Source organism: Zonotrichia leucophrys, chromosome 13, assembly GCF_028769735.1.
Source record: "Zonotrichia leucophrys gambelii isolate GWCS_2022_RI chromosome 13, RI_Zleu_2.0, whole genome shotgun sequence".
NCBI lineage: Eukaryota > Metazoa > Chordata > Aves > Passeriformes > Passerellidae > Zonotrichia > Zonotrichia leucophrys.
In genome coordinates, this window is record NC_088183.1 from 3,987,343 (window position 1) to 4,004,710 (window position 17,368).

Genomic DNA, 17,368 nt, shown 5'->3' on the forward strand with positions numbered 1-17,368 from the left:
TATTTAACCAGAGGATGTATTTCTACACTGGACCTTGCAGTTACTCAGGGATTTGTAGAGCATGCATGGCACAGATCAACTGCTCAGCAACTTCAGGCCCTCAGCAGTTTTTGCAGCCTGCCCTGAGCAGCATGGTAGGACACCTAAATATAATCTAAAATTAACTGGTTTTCCCCCAGAGTTCCCTTCCTTACACTCCAGCCATGTCTCTGTGGGGTAAAGGTGATGCATGGAATTCTCTGGTTTAATACCAGTGCAAGTTTTTTTCCTGGACCTGAGCTGACTTGCATGGAGCTGGATTGTTTTTCTCTGCTCCACAGAGAAACACATGCACTAATGCTCTTCACACTAGGAATGGTAGTAGTCAGGAAGAGAGTCAGAAAATATGTTTTGGTTGATTCATGAAAAAAACCCAAAACCTTCAATGGTAGCAATAAGGATAATTGATGACTGTCTCCTGTGTGGCAGAAGAGTGGGTGTTCAGCAGTCACATAAGTTTAGAGAAAGAGTTGAAGATTTTATTGACACTCCTGTGTTTTGCACTTTTTTTTTTTTCATCTTGGAAATGAATTTCAGACCCCAGTAGTGAGTATTAATGCTATATATCCTCTGTGGTTAGCATTAATGGTACACAGTCCTGCCAAATGCAGGGAAAGTTAGAATTGAAAAAAAATAACCCACTGTGAAGAGGCTCGATGTGAGCAAATGGGGATGGAGGTTTATGCTTGCAAAGAGCTCAGCTCTGTTGGCACTTCTCCTGGACCAGTGCTGTCAATCCAAATCTGAAATATTTGCAGAGTGAAGTGTTGCTAATGAGCAATGCTGGCAGGACCGGGCTTGAGGTGATGAAGGCACCTCAACAATCGGTCTAAAGCAGGAACCAAGGGCCTGGGCTGAGCCCCATGAATCAAACTGCTCTGCTCTACTCTTGTCTTAATCTGTTCTCCTCCTCCTCCCTGCCAAGGTGGGGGGTTCCATCAGCTGGGGGTGAGGTGCCAGCCCAGGAGCTGCTCAGCTCTTGCCTGGATGAGTGAGGGATGCTTCGTGTGGCCGGGGGGGCTCCAGCCTGGTGTGTTCCCAAACAAAGTGCAGCCCCATCGTTTGTTTTGTCTTTCAGTAGAATTAAAATATGGCACTTGGCAGAATGTGTTCTGTAAACTGGTGACTTTTTTTTTGCTTAACATGCAGTGAGTGAACTTGGCTGTGTGAGCGTCGCGTTCCTCTGAAAATGCTGTTATTTTTGCAAGTTAATTTTTTTCTGGGGTTGGTTTAATTCAAAAGAAGTTTTGTTTGCTTGCTTGCTTGCCTGAGGTTTTTTGGTAGGTTTAAACAGATGAGCTTCATTTCTTCTGCAGTTTATTTTGGTGAAACTTCTGTAGCCTTTGGGGGTTACAGCACAGTGCACATGGAGTTAGACTGTGAAACTTTGGGTTAGAATTTTGCAGACCCCAAAAAGCAAACTCTTATATTTCTGGGTGACTTTCCAAGCCTTTGAGTTGACATGAATTCAGAGTTTGTAAGGGGAGGGAAGGCCCAGTGTTTCTCCATAGAGCTTCACAAAGAACTTTCCATCTTTTTTGGGGAACCCTTAATCAGCCCACCAACCCTCACTGCCCATTATTTGTGTGCTATGCCAATACAAACCAGGAATTTTTAGCTATTTTTAACTTTTCCATGCCCCAGCTCCCCCCAGGGCCAGGGTGTTGCTCTGGGGCTGTGGCAGACCGGGTGGGCAGCTGCTGGACTCAGCCCTCGGCGAAGCCGCCAAAATCCCGCGGTAAGCCCAGGGCCGCGCCAGCTTCTCCCCAAAGAGTGAGTGGCTCTGAGAGGTTTTGCCACATAAGGGCCTGTTTGAGGCTGTAGGCACCAGCTGACAGGGATGTCTTTGCCTCTGAACAGATGGCCAGGCTTTTTATTTCAGCGAGCAATCTCGTGTGGAGGGGTGGTCTCCGAATCCTGCCAGGGTTTCGCGAGACAGGGCCAGCTTAGGGCAAGAGGGATCTGATGTCTGTGCCCTTCATAGCTCATGAGCTAAGTGATGAGCTGTTGACAGGAAAGCCATCATCTGAAGTGTAAGATCCCCAACTCTCCCCACTTTTCGCTTTTCTTTGGCGGAATTAATGCCCTATTTGCTTGTCTCTCAAAATCCATTCTGGCACAAGTACAAACCCTCGCCTGGTGGCAAGCAGTTGTCTGGATCTGAGATGCCAAGATTTGTGCTGACAGCTCCTTCTACACAATCTGAGTCAGGCTGTCACAGCTGGCCATTAGCAGCTTAAAAAGACACACATGTACAGCAAATAGCACCACCTTTCCATTATTGAATATCAGAACCTGCTTGATTGAGAAATGCAATGACTTGCACTGCTCTTTCCTTTAAACAAGCACTGCCTCCAAACCCCTGTTCCAGTGCAGTGGATGTTTATTTTATGTGGATTGCTTGCCCTTATTTAGAAGCTCAGGTCTAGAAGAGACTTCCTGGGCCAGGAGATCTAGTTCTTGATAATCCCAAGCATCACATTTGATAATCCTCCTCATTACATTGCATTTCTTAAATGAAAACAGTCCCTCGTAGTTTTGATTTATCGTTGCAGCCGTTTGCCTTGTATGATTTCCTTGACATGGAGGAACAAGCAGCAAAACTTGCTTTGTTGAGAGGCAGCATCACAACTAGAGCAGGGCAAAGAATGCTGCTCATCAAAAAGGGATTTTCTGAAGCTGTTTACCCTGCAGTGTTGCCTTTCTTGGTGACAGTCTGTGCAAATTCTGCTGACCTAGCATTCAGTTTGGGTGCTGAAAGAGGGCTGCTTGCAAAAGTTAACATTCAGATTTAAAGTAAAACAGGATCAAACTGTTCCCCACCCCACTCCTGTATGTGGGAACAGGGCAGAGGAACTTCTGCTCAGTCACTGATGGTTATTGCACGTGTAATGCTGCCATGTCTGGTTACACTGGGCTTTAAACTTGCTGTAGGATTAAACTGTGCACGGCTGAGCTTTAGGAGACCTTAGTCTGTAGTTTATTTTGGACAAAAGGCTGATAAACTTTGGCTTTCAGGGAGGAAGCCTGGAATCTGAGACCCACTATTATTCATTGACTTGTCTTTATGAGTTTACAGCCCACTGATGCATAACACTGAAGGAAATATTTTCAGTGAAATGTTTGCTTTTTTCTTTGGCTTTGTAAAAGGCAATGTCTTTTCTTAGAGATATATGTCAGGGTCATATAGCTACTTCAGTGAACTGTGTATGGTCAGGAAGTAGACTGCATCAAAAACATTTCATTTTTCCATGAAGTCATTCTTTTGACCAAGGCTTCCCCCTTCTCTCAGGGATTTGGTCTCCACTAACCACTATTGGAGCATTAATTTTATTCACAAACTCGGTTTAATCCTGGGGAGGAGATTTCAACTGTATGGAACACTTTCAGTATTTTTGTATTAAATCAAAACTTGAGGGTGACAGTGAACTTGTAAAACAAAACCCATTTATACCCAAGGGAATTTTCATGTCTAGCATTTTTCTGTCCCTTTTTTGCTGTGCTGAAAAACATGTCTGCTCCTCATTGCTCTGGATGGCACAGCCAGCCTGGCGTGACAGAGGGACTGACTCTGCAAACTTTAATGGCTCTGACACAACAGAGCTGTGAAATTAGTGTTTAAATTTTCAGGATGTTTTGCTAGATCAGGCCTATGTAAGCTCCACTCCTTCTTTGGTTGGACAGGAGGGTGATTTGTCTGAGTTGGGAATACTGATGTTGATAAGTCTTTGTTGGACCAAATATGCAGCTATCATATTTGTATTATTGTCATATTTATCCAGACTACACTCTATTTATAAGACATTAATGTTCGTTTCTGTTTCTCCACAGGTTCTTCTTGAAATTTTTCCTCAAATGTAACCAAAATTGCCTAAAAAATGCAGGAAACCCTCGAGACATGCGTCGATTCCAGGTCAGTCGGACACGCTTCCTCCTTTAAAAATCAGCAGCTGTTAGGACAGAAGTACTTTGACCCAAACTAACCTAGTAATTCACTGGAAGATGCTAAAAACATAAGGTCACAAAATAATGCCTGTGGACTTCTTGTCACAGCAGAATTGTCAGGAAGTAGTTGGGTTTTCTTGGTCTGGAAGAGAGCACTCTTGAAGATAATGTCATCTCCACCGGAAGGGAAAGCATGAAAAGGAAAAATCAAAATGACCTCTCTGTTGTTTTCAGCTATTGGGCTCCCCTACTCTGAGATATTTCTCTCTCCATGGGGAACTATTTGTTTTCATGCAGACACCAAGTGGGCACCTTGTTTATTGGCTGGGGCAGAGGAAGGTGTAAAAGCAATTAATAAAATCAGGCATATGGCTACATGTGTTACTCCTGAGCAGTGGTAAAGACTCATAAACATGCATCGATGGGATGAAGGTCTGTCCCTGTAGTGAGCACTTGGAGAAAGCTACCACTGGGTGCCTCTTTTTTGGGATGCTTTGGGCTGGTATTAACCCATTTTTGCATCTTGTGGCACTGGGTCTTGGGAGCTGAAATATCAACAAAGCTTTAGATAGCCAAGGACATCTTGTTATGGTCCAGCTGCGTCACTACTCATTTTGGGTTGAAGAGCATCACTGTCCCTTGGGAAGGTGGTCTGTACCTCTGCATTTCCCCAGTGCTGGCAGCAGAGTGGGGTGGTGGCAATGCTGAGGAATAGTTGTTCCAACCCTTTTATTGAAGACATGGTCTTTGACTGTGGCAATAATGCTTTAGCTGGGTATGTGCTGAATAAAAATATGGGATAGAAAGTCAAAGAACCTTCTCTTTTGGTGGGAGGAGTTTTCCACAGAGGAAATATGGTAGAATCTGTCTGTGGGGCTTTGCCTCAGGGTTCTGAGAAAGAAACGAGATTTGTCCCATGGACCACATGGGTCTCTGGAGAAAGACAAATCCAAAATATATCTGCTTTCTGTAGTTACTCAGAACCTTGTTTGCTTCTTTTCCAGCATTGTTGCACTTCAATACAAGTGTTGAATGTTATGTAAGTGACAATATTATTTATGTGTAGAATGTCTTTTGTTGAACTGCTTAATTGCAGCAATGCTGGAAGGCAGAAGGGTGCTATTTGCCTCTGAGCAGGGAAGTGCAGAAGTGAGGAGATGTGGCCACAGGGATTAAATTAATCAGTGTAAAAGCCAGCATTAGCATGGCACAGCCTTCAGCTTCTCACCCCACACTCCTCCCTCTGTCACGATTCTCCTGTGATTCCAGAGGGCATTATCACGGAAAGAGAATGTGGGAAAAGGACTCTCACCAGCACGGGGCTTTAGTCCGAGCAGTCACCCCTGGGGCCTGTCAGAGCTTGCTTCACAACATGTACACTCTGCTGGGGCTGTGCTCGCCCAGGCTCCAGGCTGATTTTCATATGGAAATGCCTGTGCGTGTTCCTCAGAACAGCAATCAGGAGCTGTGTCGGCGGGGAGGTAGGACATAGGAAAGGTTGTTGATCTCTTGACTTGTAAAGACATTCTGTCATACAAACCCAGCTTCACAGCAGTTGAGCTTTCCGTGTGTAAACAGAGACTGCTTAATTACACAGGTCATGTCAATTAGCGTGACCTCAGCATTTTCAAGAAATTAATCACTTTCAGCCGAGCGAACCACTCCTACTCTCATACAGGGTGGCATTGAAGCTCGCAGCGTTCTCTTCAGTGCCCAGCCTTATTGTTTTACAATAGCTGCTTTTGTTTCTTCCCTTTTCTTTTTTTTTTTTTTTAATTTTGAATTTGTTGGTCTTTTAGCAATAGGCTTCTTAAAACAAAACAGCTGGGCTCTGCAGAGTCCAAACTTCATTTATCATTTCTTTGGGTGAAAAGGACCAAGTGTACATGTAGTATCTCAATGCTGTGGTGCTCCTGGGTCTTTGAGGCAGTGTTGTGTAGGAACCAAATGAAATCTGTGCCCTTGTGTTTGCTGTCAGCTGCCTTTGAATTGTTGCCAGTGACTTACAAAGTCTCCAATGGCAATGTCACAGTTCTGGTTAAATGCCATAAGGATAAGGTATTTCCAGATACCTTCAGATGGTACCATACTCATTTTATACACATAAAAATGGAGACATTCCCTTCCTTCATTCCCCTACTTGTGCTGGACTTTGAAGCTGCCAAGAGATATTTTCAACTTTTGGTCTGCCATTCGTCAGTCCCCAAAAGTTGCTGGAAGTTCTTAGAACACAGATTATGGTTTTGATGGGAGAATCAGTGGAAGGCCAAGGACACGAGTCCTGTACTTTCTAAGGACCAGTCCTGTAGAAAATTTCCTTTCTTAGTAGATTTTAGATTTGGTTTGGGGTGTTTTTCCCCATGTAGCATGGAATTGTCTGATTATCATCTGATATAAGACATGTTAAGAAAGTACAGGGAGGAGGCAGAGTGTGTGTTGATTCAGGCTCACAATCAGAAATGAATTAGGAGGTTTTATCCTGAACTTTGCTTGCAAATGTAGGAATGCGATAAGTCTAACATAAAAGCTGTTGTGGGCCTGGAGGGAAATAAATTTCTCTGCATGTTTGAGATGTCCAGGCATGTGACAAGTGGAGTGGTGTGGAGTGCCAGCAGAGTGTGTGTGCTGGAGCAGTGCTGGCCCTGGCTGTGTTTGTTGTGTCTCTATTAGCACAAGGAGACAGTCAGGGAGGAGAAGTCAAGTACTGCACAGTACTTCAGCTGTGCTTCACACTCCTGCTTGCCCTTGAGAAAATAATTTCATCTCCATGTTTCATCAGCCCAATTGCACAAAACATTTGGTGCTCTTGTGTATTATCACCTTTGCCCAACCTTGCCTTTTTATTCCAGAAACCCTCCAGAGCAGATGCTCAATCTGGTTATGAATTCTTCATCACAATAAGTCATCATCCTTGGTGGGATGAGCTGTAGTGCCTCAGTTAGTGGTAATAATAATACTGCTACTAAGTAGATGGTGTCATGATTGAACTCTGCCTAGATTTGATTTTTCAGAACTAAAAACTCATTCATACAACCTAAACAGCTTTGTATGTTATTGTAATTAATGAAACCCAGGCGCCCTAGCTGTCTTGTTGTTCTTGTTTTAGCACAACTGCTTGTAAACTGACACATGTCAAGTTTTAATTTAGAGGAAACTTTTCAGGCTGTGTCACTGAACGAAACCCCAAACATTCACTTATTATGAAAACCTTGAAAGTCACTTAGAGATTGCCATGCTGTTTGATTCTGCTACCACAGCCTCTCCTGCAGCAGCGGCTGCTCGTTTGCCTCCATGGGATGCTGCCACTCATGTTTGAATTGAAGCCACTTGTGTCTTATTGCAAATTTGCATAAGAGACAGAGATGATGCTTCATGAATCCCAGATAATGGAATTTGGACATGCAAGGCTCCATCCCCAGAGAAGGGAAAGGCAAAAAAAAAAAAAAAAAAAAAAAGAAGAAGAGACTGAAAAATAGCAGTGAGAGCTGTGGCCCAATTCAACAAGGTAATTAAGTGCCTGGCCTGTCCTTGAGCACGTGAGCAAAATTGCAGAATGTATTGTACTTATGTGCTCTTAGTTAGGCACCTTTTGAAGTGTCTTGTTAAATGGAGAGTGATTTTTAGCTAGTAGAATAAAGAAGTCAACACATTGTGGGAAGAGGTCACCAAGTGGTGATGAAAATAAAGATGTGCTCGAGCCATTTATAGCTTTCAGAAGAGTGGCAAGCACTGGAGTTACATATTTAACACTTAGGACACACTTCAAACTGGGAAATTTTCCTAGCTAGATTTTCTCTGCCTTTGCTATTGGGGATATTGCAGAAATATCAGGTCCTTCACCATACACCGGAGAAAATTGAAAGCACAAGGAAAATGCTATGTCTTAATCAGTGAGCAAAGCTTAATGGGCTGTGGTTAAAAATCAGGAGTTGTGCAATGCTTAATTTTGATATATTAGGTGAGGTACTATACCAAATAAACAGGCCGAGTGCTAAACGTGGATAAATAGCTTGATCTCCAGGCTCCTGGTCTCTGAATATTTAAAGGAAAAAAAAAATGTAAGCTCCAAAGTATTCACAAACTGAGCTATTTAATGGCAGGCAGAATAATCCACAGAGCTGGGATATGTTACTGCATTCAATAGTGCCAATTTCATTGAAGAAAGTTGTAAACCCATGTGTTTCTTTCATACCTCTGTCTCCCCTGGTGTTGATACAGGATTTAAATTCAAAATCTGTGAAGGGCTAAAGCTAAAGCTCAAAATCATTTTCCGTGTTTGCCTGTCTCAAATTAAAACTGTGTTTTGTTGACAAAATTTGGAAAGGTTTGAGATTTGGCAGACCTGGTTGTCCCTGTGCTTACATTAATGTGTCAGCACCTCATTAATCATTTATTAAACTGTAGTGTGCCTTTCCCTCTTGCTACAGTCTGTGTTTTAGGATGCCTTGGTGCCCATTCCACATGTACTCTGGCTGTCCCCTCCCCCTAATTTTATGATTTCTCCACAAATTAGTTTTAGCATGTGCTTTAACTTGAACATATCCCAGTCGTTTCAAAATCAAAATGAGGAGAGTGTAGTATTTTTTTAGATTAAAAAATATGAGTAGAACTTGTAACTATGTAAGTGCTCTGCAGCAATCCAAGTATGTAACTGTGGCACACAATATTTGAGGTGCATTTTTTACTATTAATAATTAGAGGCATTAATATTTCCTTGGTGCGATGCACATTCAGTGTTCCTCTATTAATGAGAATTTTCATTTAAAGAATTGAGCAGCAAGAGCCTGTTGCTTCTTACAGGTGTGCTGTGAATAATCTTTTTTTTTTTTCCAAACAGACACATAAGAGGTTTTTTTTCTGCATTTCCTGAGACTGGAAACAGTTTCACTTGGGGATTCCATTTATAGTTTCTGCTGCTAACGACACCAAAGAACCACACCAATGTGGTCTCTTCATAGTAAATCAAACTGTTCAGGAGGGAGGTAGGAAGATATTGCTAAGTAATTCAAAATATGTTGCATCAACAGTTTTGAAAATCTGACGAGGGGGAAATTAAATGTAGCTTTACTCACATAAAACCTCAACAGGATTGTTTCCTCCAGTTCTTACCTAGAAAGTAGCAACAGCTACTTAGATACAGGATTTTCACAGCTTTGAGAACTACCTTACTGTTACTACTCTTGACTCATTATTTTTCTGGAATACCATTTCTAAAAATGTTTAAAGTTTTGGTTTCAGCCCAGGATTGATCAGCCTCAGCCTGAAGTCTGTGTGTACCTATAGGGTTTTGGAATTGTGGAAAATATTTTCTCTTGTAGCCATTGTTAAAAATTGTAATTTTATTAATTTTCATACGCATCTAATCAGACCCCTCGAAGAAGATAAGGAGCTGGCATAAATCAGGAAACTGTGACAGGCAGTGCCAAGGATTTGGCTCAAAATCCCACTTGCAAAGAATTTACAATGGTTGCAAGTGCACAAATAAGATTGCAAACCCCGAGCCACTTACTATAAGATCATATTTTATTGAAAATATCATAAACTTTATTCTACCCCTCAGGAATTCAATGGATAAATTACTTTTGAAATCCCTTTTGGAATTTTATATATAGGGCTTGGTTTTTTTTCTCTCCTTAGTTTGATTTCAGAAAAACTTATCTGTTGTATTTGGTGCTTTCTTTTTCCTAAATTTCCATCTGTAGGAGCTCTTGAATCATTTATTCTGTATTTTAATATCTTTCACTTAAAACACACATAAAAGTCTATTGCTTGGAATGCCATTCTGAGGGACGGGGTTAGGATCTTTTAGATGTAAAATATTCTCTTTTGTATTCTGCTTTTTCCAGAGAAAGACTTCAGGATCTCCTCTGGGCAGTTTAGTGGCTTTGCTTACTTTTTGAGTATTTTAATTGGGGGGGCCAGAAATAGGTAGAAAATTTTTCCTTTCACTCTATATTTTTTTTTATTTTAGTTCCAATTCAAGTGATGAAATTGAATAGTTGTAAGCGATCCTTTAAGTGTCCCCATTTGACCAACTTTGAGAGGCAGCAGCTTCCTGAGAGAGTTGAAGCAATGTTTGCCAATCCTTGTAAAGCATTTCACCTCTTCAGAGGCTAAAGCCTCTCAAAACCAAGAACAATTAAAGCAAGAGCCTTTCAGAGCGACTGGGGAATTCAGCAAAATAAATCAGAAATCCTCTGCCATGGCTCTGGAGGCTTGCCTCATTATAAGAGCAGATCTATTAGCCCCCTTGCCATTGTCTTTCATTTCTCAAGTGAGGTGATTCTAATTAAATTAATCTGCATGTCAATCTATCGGTGATCAATCAAAAGGGCTGAGGTCCCCCTTTGCGGCACTGTGCTTGCGGCTGACAGGGGCTGATAATGGAGGAAGAAATAAACTGTCGAGCAAAGTTAATTAGTCAACATAATAGGTGGATTAAACAGGAGCTGCTGATTGCTGTTTCACATGTCGAAGCATGAGGTGGGAGCTGAAACTGCAATTAACAGACAATTATTATATTTGGTTGTAAGAGGTCGCATGAATAAACATATCTCTGTGGGTTTCAGTCTTTAATCCCTTTCCCTGTTTAATGTAAGGAGAAGTGTAGGTCATTTCTTCTTATTGTTTTAGTCAAAGTTCTCGAAGGCGACGCGTGCTCCTGGCAAACCAGCATCCAGCCGAAGGCCAAATCTTTGGCTGGGGTAAAACCCTGGGAATGCCATATTTTGCTGGGAAAAGGCTGTGGGAGGGGTGGCTGAAGGAAAGCCGGGGAGGCTGAGACTGCTTGGTCTGAATGGAGTAGGAGGAGACGTGGTGTGATGAGCTCACAGCCCTGCAAGGGACTTGTTTCTCCATGACATTTCATGGCTCACGGGCCCACTGCCTGGACAGGGATTTCCTTTTGGAGCCTCAGGGTTGAGCAGTCCCTCTGGACACCTTGGAGAAGCTGAGTCTTCTACTCTGGACCCATCATTTACCTGTTTGCCCCTGCTGGGCTGGCTTCTCTCCTGCCCTGGGCAGCTCTGGGCAGCAGAAGTGTCTAATCCTTCCTCCAGTGCAGTCCTGCTGTGTCTCTCTCACCTCGCCTCAAATCAAATCCCAGGTGTTGACATTGAGATAAGTTGAGAAATACAAATAATTCTAACATGGGATGAATAGGGTTGTGTTCTCCAGATCAAGACCCCACTGTCAAGCATGTGTGTGTGTGTACACAAACATGCCTATACATACTCCTTAAGATAGAGCTCGGGAGAAATTTGGGCAAATCCAACAACCTGCAGTGACTGTGCGGAGGGGAGAGCAGCAGAGAAGGGTGGGGGCAACGCAGGCAGCAACTCTTGTTACAACTTCACAAAATACACTTTTGTTTTCTTTTATTCTGAATCGATTCTCATTTGCAATGTCAACATCTCTATCTACTTCAGCGTGGAAACTGAAGGATAATTTAGGGTGAAACACAGCTGCCCTTGTATATAGGGGAAAAAAATACTTAATAAAGATCCTCTTGTTAAAATGATGGTTAACAGTGTGCTGTCTGCCACGCAGCTACAAACTCTGCAATTTGACTTAAAACTGCATCAAAAGCTTTCGATGCCAAAGACCCACTCATCAATAGCGCCTCTTGTTAGATTTGTACAGCATAAGCACCAGTTATTATGTGAAATAGCTTTGCAATTTTCTACAGCTCCCAGCTGTTATTTATTTAACTGAGTTTATTACACTCCGCGCTTTTTAAAAAACACACGGATTTATCCAAATTTTCCTCCATCTTGCTCTTGTGCTTGCAGGTTGTGGTGTCTACAACAGTCAATGTTGACGGCCATGTGCTGGCAGTGTCAGACAATATGTTTGTGCACAACAATTCCAAGCATGGGCGGAGAGCTCGAAGACTCGATCCCTCGGAAGGTACGCCTTCTTATCTGGAACATGGTAGGCAAATCATTTTCATTGGTTGGCATTGCTACTTTAAATGTGGATTTATTTGGTTTGTGTCTCTGGCTGCTGCTTTCAAAATTGTCCTGTAAGCGTTTATTATCTCTGGGGCCAGACATTTGAAAGGGACTGGCCTCCAGACCAAAGGGGGAATTTTTCAAGTAGGTCAGCTCTAAATGTAGTGAAATGGCAAACAAGAAAGCAAACATGGGTGCAGAGGTTGTTCTGTGTGTCAATGAAGTAGGGTGTTTTTTTTTTTTAATGTTGGTTGCATTTATTCAGTACCCAAAATTGGAGTCTGATTTTTTTTTCCAGACTGCCCTGATTTTTGACTGTGCATCTAAAGGATGTTGCACATTTTCTGAAGAGCTCAGCACCCAAATTTTGGATTGCATTTCTTCTATCTATAGGGTGCTGAGCTCTCTAGGAGATTCTTCTCTTCCTTTGAATTGCCCTAAATGAAAGCAGAGCCCTTTTGGAAATCCATCTGCTTGCTTAAGCCGTGGATGAATGTTCTTTTCTGGCTCCAGCTGTGCCAGCTGAGGACGTTGCTTTTCCCACAGCTGTTTGTCTCCCCTCCCTGCTCCAGGCTATTCTTCACCATGGACATGCCAGCTAGGATGGTTGTGTGCTTGCTCTCTGGTCTCCTCCAGGCCAATGAAGCTCATTTGAATTAAACCATTTAAATAATCACTCTTTGCCAATATGGCTTGTTGCTGAAATGATTGAAGGAGAAATGGTGCAAGGCAGTTTGGCTTTTCTGGAAGCACAGTAAACTCCAGCAAGGGTGGGATAGGGGCACGTGGCTGGAAGCAGCCTGGGGACAGTAATCTCTTCTGTAAGGTCAGCTGGTCCTGGAAGGGAACATCTGCTGGTGACTGTAGGTGCTTAAAATGGGAGTTGTTGAGTGCAAGTGTACTTTGAAAAATCTGGATTTGATTAATGTTTTGTTTTGCTCTTTGTCCTCAAAGTTGATGACTACTGCTGAAAAACAAAACAAAAACAGAGGGCATTTCACTCCCCTCTCCCTGTTCCAGCTTGGTAGAATAGCTCTTTGTCTTCAAAGCTGTTTGTAATCCTAAATTCAATAGGTGCTTGCTCCCTCTAAGAGATGTGTACCCTCAGCTGCCATTGAAGTAGCTGAGTGTAGAAGGCACCAGTCCTTTATGCTGGTTTGTTTCACAAATATTTGCCAAGGATCTGATGAATAATTAAATAGATTTTTCCAAAGAGTTTGAAGAAACCAGATAAAAATTTCTCTGGGAAAGCAAATGCCACTCAGAGAAATGTTAACTAGATACGTTAAAAGAAATTATTAATGCTGAGAAATGGGAAAATGTGTGGGTTTCTACTGCTCAGTGGATTCCTGTGGAAATACTTTTCTATTCTGTTTATGCTTTCAGGCATCAGTCCTGCAAGCACTTATGCATATATTTAAGATTATGCTCACATATGGTCCTGTTGGGATCAATGAGGCTTCTTGTGTCAGAGAAGCTGAGGGTATTGATAAGTGTTTGCAGAATCGGGTCTGTAGTTCACACTTACTAACCTAAAATTCTTAGCTCAGCAGCGTTTCTCATTATATAAACATAACTTACATCTGTATTTATTTAGCTCTAACTTTTTTATGTAGGCTACGAGCCATTTTCAGCCATAATTCATGTTATAGAATTTTTTTTTTCATCCTGCCAACAACCTAATTTAATAAACAAACCACTGTCATAATTTTTACTGAAATTTATAAGGAATGTATGAACTCTGTCTTTATTAATTAGCAGAAGGCATTACAAAGGGAAACTTCTTTCTGTTCAACTTTGTAATCTTTCCATTAAGTCTAGTCTTCAAAAAACACTCTTTTTTTTTTTCTTATATTCCTACTAAAGTAGTTGCCATATTTTTTTTTCCTTTTTCCCCATTGCAGTCTTCTCAGTGCATGCTTTTGGTTGAGGCAGTACTTAATTTCTCTTACATAAATGCCCTTATTCTCATGCACCGTGGTATCTCATTTTACCACAGCTGTCGTTCCCACTCCTACAACCTGAGGGATTCTGTTGGCAAAAAGCAACAGAAAAAAGATAATTCTCTGCTTACGTAGCTGCACACACCTGAGTTACTGTGCTGATATTAAAAGTCAACATCTGCAAAATATCTCCATGTGTACATTTTGTGGGAAAGGTGATTTTTCTAATCTGCTTTCTCAGGCACCTCTCAAGCAACCTCATAAAGCAACTGCTAGTAAATTCTTACTTTTGAATAGCAACCTTCACACTACAAAATTGTTCTCTTCCCAAAGGCTTGGTGGAGCCTTTCTGTTTAACCCAAATCCCTCAGTCCAGCTCTCCAGGAATTCTCTGAACATGTGAGTCCAAGAAACAGGAAAAAACATTTGAAAATACCATTGTTATGATATTAGGTATCTAAAACACTTTACTAAATACAAAGAAAGAAAAAGGTTTAATGCTATTGAATTTTGGACAAGACCCATTGGAACAGATGACAGTTTCCTCCACTGAAATAATTTTTTGCTTTCACTTTGAGTCACAAAATGTATTATTTTTCTCCGGTTTTTGGAATTTTTATTTTGGATAGTATCAGAGGCAGTTTGTTTGCCTCTCCTCTCCCCATCTTTTCTGCCTCCCTCGGGGAAGGACAGATTGACCTGAGCTGTATCCATGAGCAGGGAGATGGGAAGGGAACATAGTCACGGTTTGTGTCTGGTTCATTGCTCTGGTGAGCAACTGCTCAGCACAGGTTTGTAAAATCTGGGATCTGACTATAATATACCCTTGACCAAATGTACTCCTGTGGACTTTTCCAGGTGTTTAACCTTCTTAATACAAATTCCTGATGGCAATAGAGATGAATGCCTGACTGTGAGGGCTGGGGAAAGGAGAGACAGGATGTAGAAAGATGTGCTGGTTGTTGAGTTTACCTGGACAATATCCAGCTTATTTTTCCTTACAACCTTGGTTTGCTGCTCTGAAACATGGAGTTACAGTTTATGTGACACCTAAAAGATACTTTGGAGGCCAAAAACCTGGAAAGAAAGCTGCACCTCCCGAGCCATTCAGGAGCCTGGTGTCTCCACATTTGGGTTTCACCATCTCATTAGCAGGTAGTCTGGATTATTTTTGGGACATCCAACACATCTTTATTTATATCTTGCTTGTCAGACTTTTCAGTCAGTAAAGTGAAGGGTTTTTTTGTAGCTCCTTTCTCTGAATATAACCAGAACCCCAGATCCTGATTTTGTGTCCACATGCTGCCCCCTTGAAGCCAGTGGGTTAAGCAGCTAATCTTTCAAATAAATATATCTATATTTTAAAAGTAATAGCTGGCGGAGGCCAATTATTATTTCATCCGTCTCTGTGTGGTATAAATAGGGTAAGCCACAGTAATCTGTGGTTTTCAATAATTATCACTTTTTCATTCACAAATAGTTGGATCCTCACTGGTTTTATATTTCTGGTAAACCAGAAAGCCGGTGTGGTTGACCTTTCCAAATTATATATATAGTAAGATGTATAGTCAAGAGCCAACAGGCTCCAACAGCAGGATATATTCCAGCTTGTAGTTCATCCCAGGGTGTCAATTTTAAAAGCAAAATCTTCCCAATGAAATTTAAGTGATGAACTTATGGAAGGGGAGACTTCTGGCAGGGGTTGCGACAGCTCTTTTCAAGTTTACCAGCAATAAATCCACAGCAAAGTTTCCAGTTAAAACTCTCATATCATTGCAAAGTAAAAATTCTTTTTTCTCCCCAAATCTTTTGAATGTCTTTACAAGAATGTAAAGCCAATTGCAGCATCAGTTTCTCTATTATTTTTCCTTGCTGGCAGAATGCAATGCCCTCGAAAAATGATAGTCCCTGAGACCCTGTCAGTTTGCATGCTCTAACACTTTATTATCTAATGATCTAATATGCAACAAGGCAAAGAGGGGGTGCTTATCACCCTGACAGGATGCCTAAGAGAAGTGACTAAATTACTTTATGTACCATTAGCACTAGCTGCCAGGGTGAACTCACTGTGAGCATTTATGCAAATATTCCTGAATACATTCAAGTGGCCTTGTCAGGAAGACGACTGACAAGCACCTTAAATGCTTGGGTTTTTAAAGGGACAGTTTTATTTCTTTTTTCTTTTCCTTCCTCCTCCATGGGAGAGCACTGAAGAATTAGGTGATGGTGAGGTTTGTAGTCTGCCTGTAACAGAATTGTTGAGGACAGACATTGAATACTGTGAATTCTGTTGCACATGGTGGATGATTCCTGAAAGATGCTCAGAAATCTGACTCAGTGACCTTCTTCTTGTGCCCTAAGTGGCTCTGGCCCAACTCTAACCACTAAATTTTGGGTATTGTGTAGAGTTGTGAGGAGGATGACCTGATCAGCTCCATTTTAACCATTTTATCCCTCAATTCCTTGGTGGTGCCTATCTCTGTGCTAGTTGATGAAATTGTCACTCCAAGACAGAATAGAGACTGAAACAAAAATTTTAACAATTTGAGATGGGTTAAGCTTCAAAACTTGATACATTTTACCCTTAATTGGTATAGGTTCATGTGCATCAAAGTTAGGGACTATTGCATTAAAAAACTGGCCAGGCTTAAACAAAGAAACGTTAAAGTTTGACTTGCTTCATCCATGGGTGGAAGCACCTGTTATAGTTTAGTGCTGAGCTTAAGAATGTTTTTGTGATTATATGAAAAATATAAACACACAAGCTTTTTCTGCATCATATCATTCCATATAGAGAAATGCAGTGGGCTTGATTTATTATTTAGAGGGGAAATATTGAAAAAAAATATTAGGATTCTACCACTCTACTTGAGGGGATCTTGTATGTTATTCTGAGTTATGTCTGCTTTCTAATTTATTTTCTATGAGGGAAGAATACCTTGGGTTGTTGGACATCTCTATGCATACACAGGGGAAAAAAATGTGACTTTCAGAGCATTGCACAACATGGATAGTAATAACAGTAAGTGAGCCTTGATATACTGAAGGATTGCAAAACTTCAAGCTGGAAATAATTTTCTTTATTTTTGCCAAGTTGTCTTTTTCATATCGGTTCCTTCATAAATGCAGTGACTCATAAATTCAGGCAATTTTTAACATAATGGCTTGTTATGTGTTCTTGGAGTTTGACCTCACTGAGTATATAATATTAACCTTTTCACTGCCCTGTGGACTTATTCTGTTCCACAAAATGAGGGAATGGTTGGAGCTGGGAGGGATCTCTAGAGATCATCCAGTCCCACCCCCTGCTAAATCATGTTTGCCTGGAGCAGGTTGCACAGGATCCCATCCAGTCAGGTTTTGAACATCTCCAGGGAAGGACCTTCCACAACCTCTCTGGACAGCCTGGTCCAGTTATCTATTACCCCCAAAACAAAGTTTTTTCTCATAATCAGATGGAATTTCTAATTCAAGTGAGAGCGCCAGGGA

General features: G+C 41.5%; 1 protein-coding gene across 9 annotated transcripts in view; it reads left to right on the top strand.

The window, feature by feature from the left end:
• Positions 1–17,368, top strand: part of EBF1 (EBF transcription factor 1) — a 266,089-nt gene that overhangs the window by 164,417 nt on the left and 84,304 nt on the right. For 5 of the 9 annotated variants that reach the window (XM_064724844.1, XM_064724848.1, XM_064724845.1 and 2 more), the window contains exons 7-8: positions 3,871–3,952; positions 11,775–11,916. In XM_064724844.1, coding sequence (XP_064580914.1) covers positions 3,871–3,952; positions 11,775–11,916 — 224 coding nt within the window. The remainder of the gene's footprint in view (positions 1–3,870; positions 3,953–11,774; positions 11,917–17,368) is intronic. The other 4 variants (XM_064724846.1, XM_064724851.1, XM_064724847.1 and 1 more) reach the window with 1 other exon arrangement.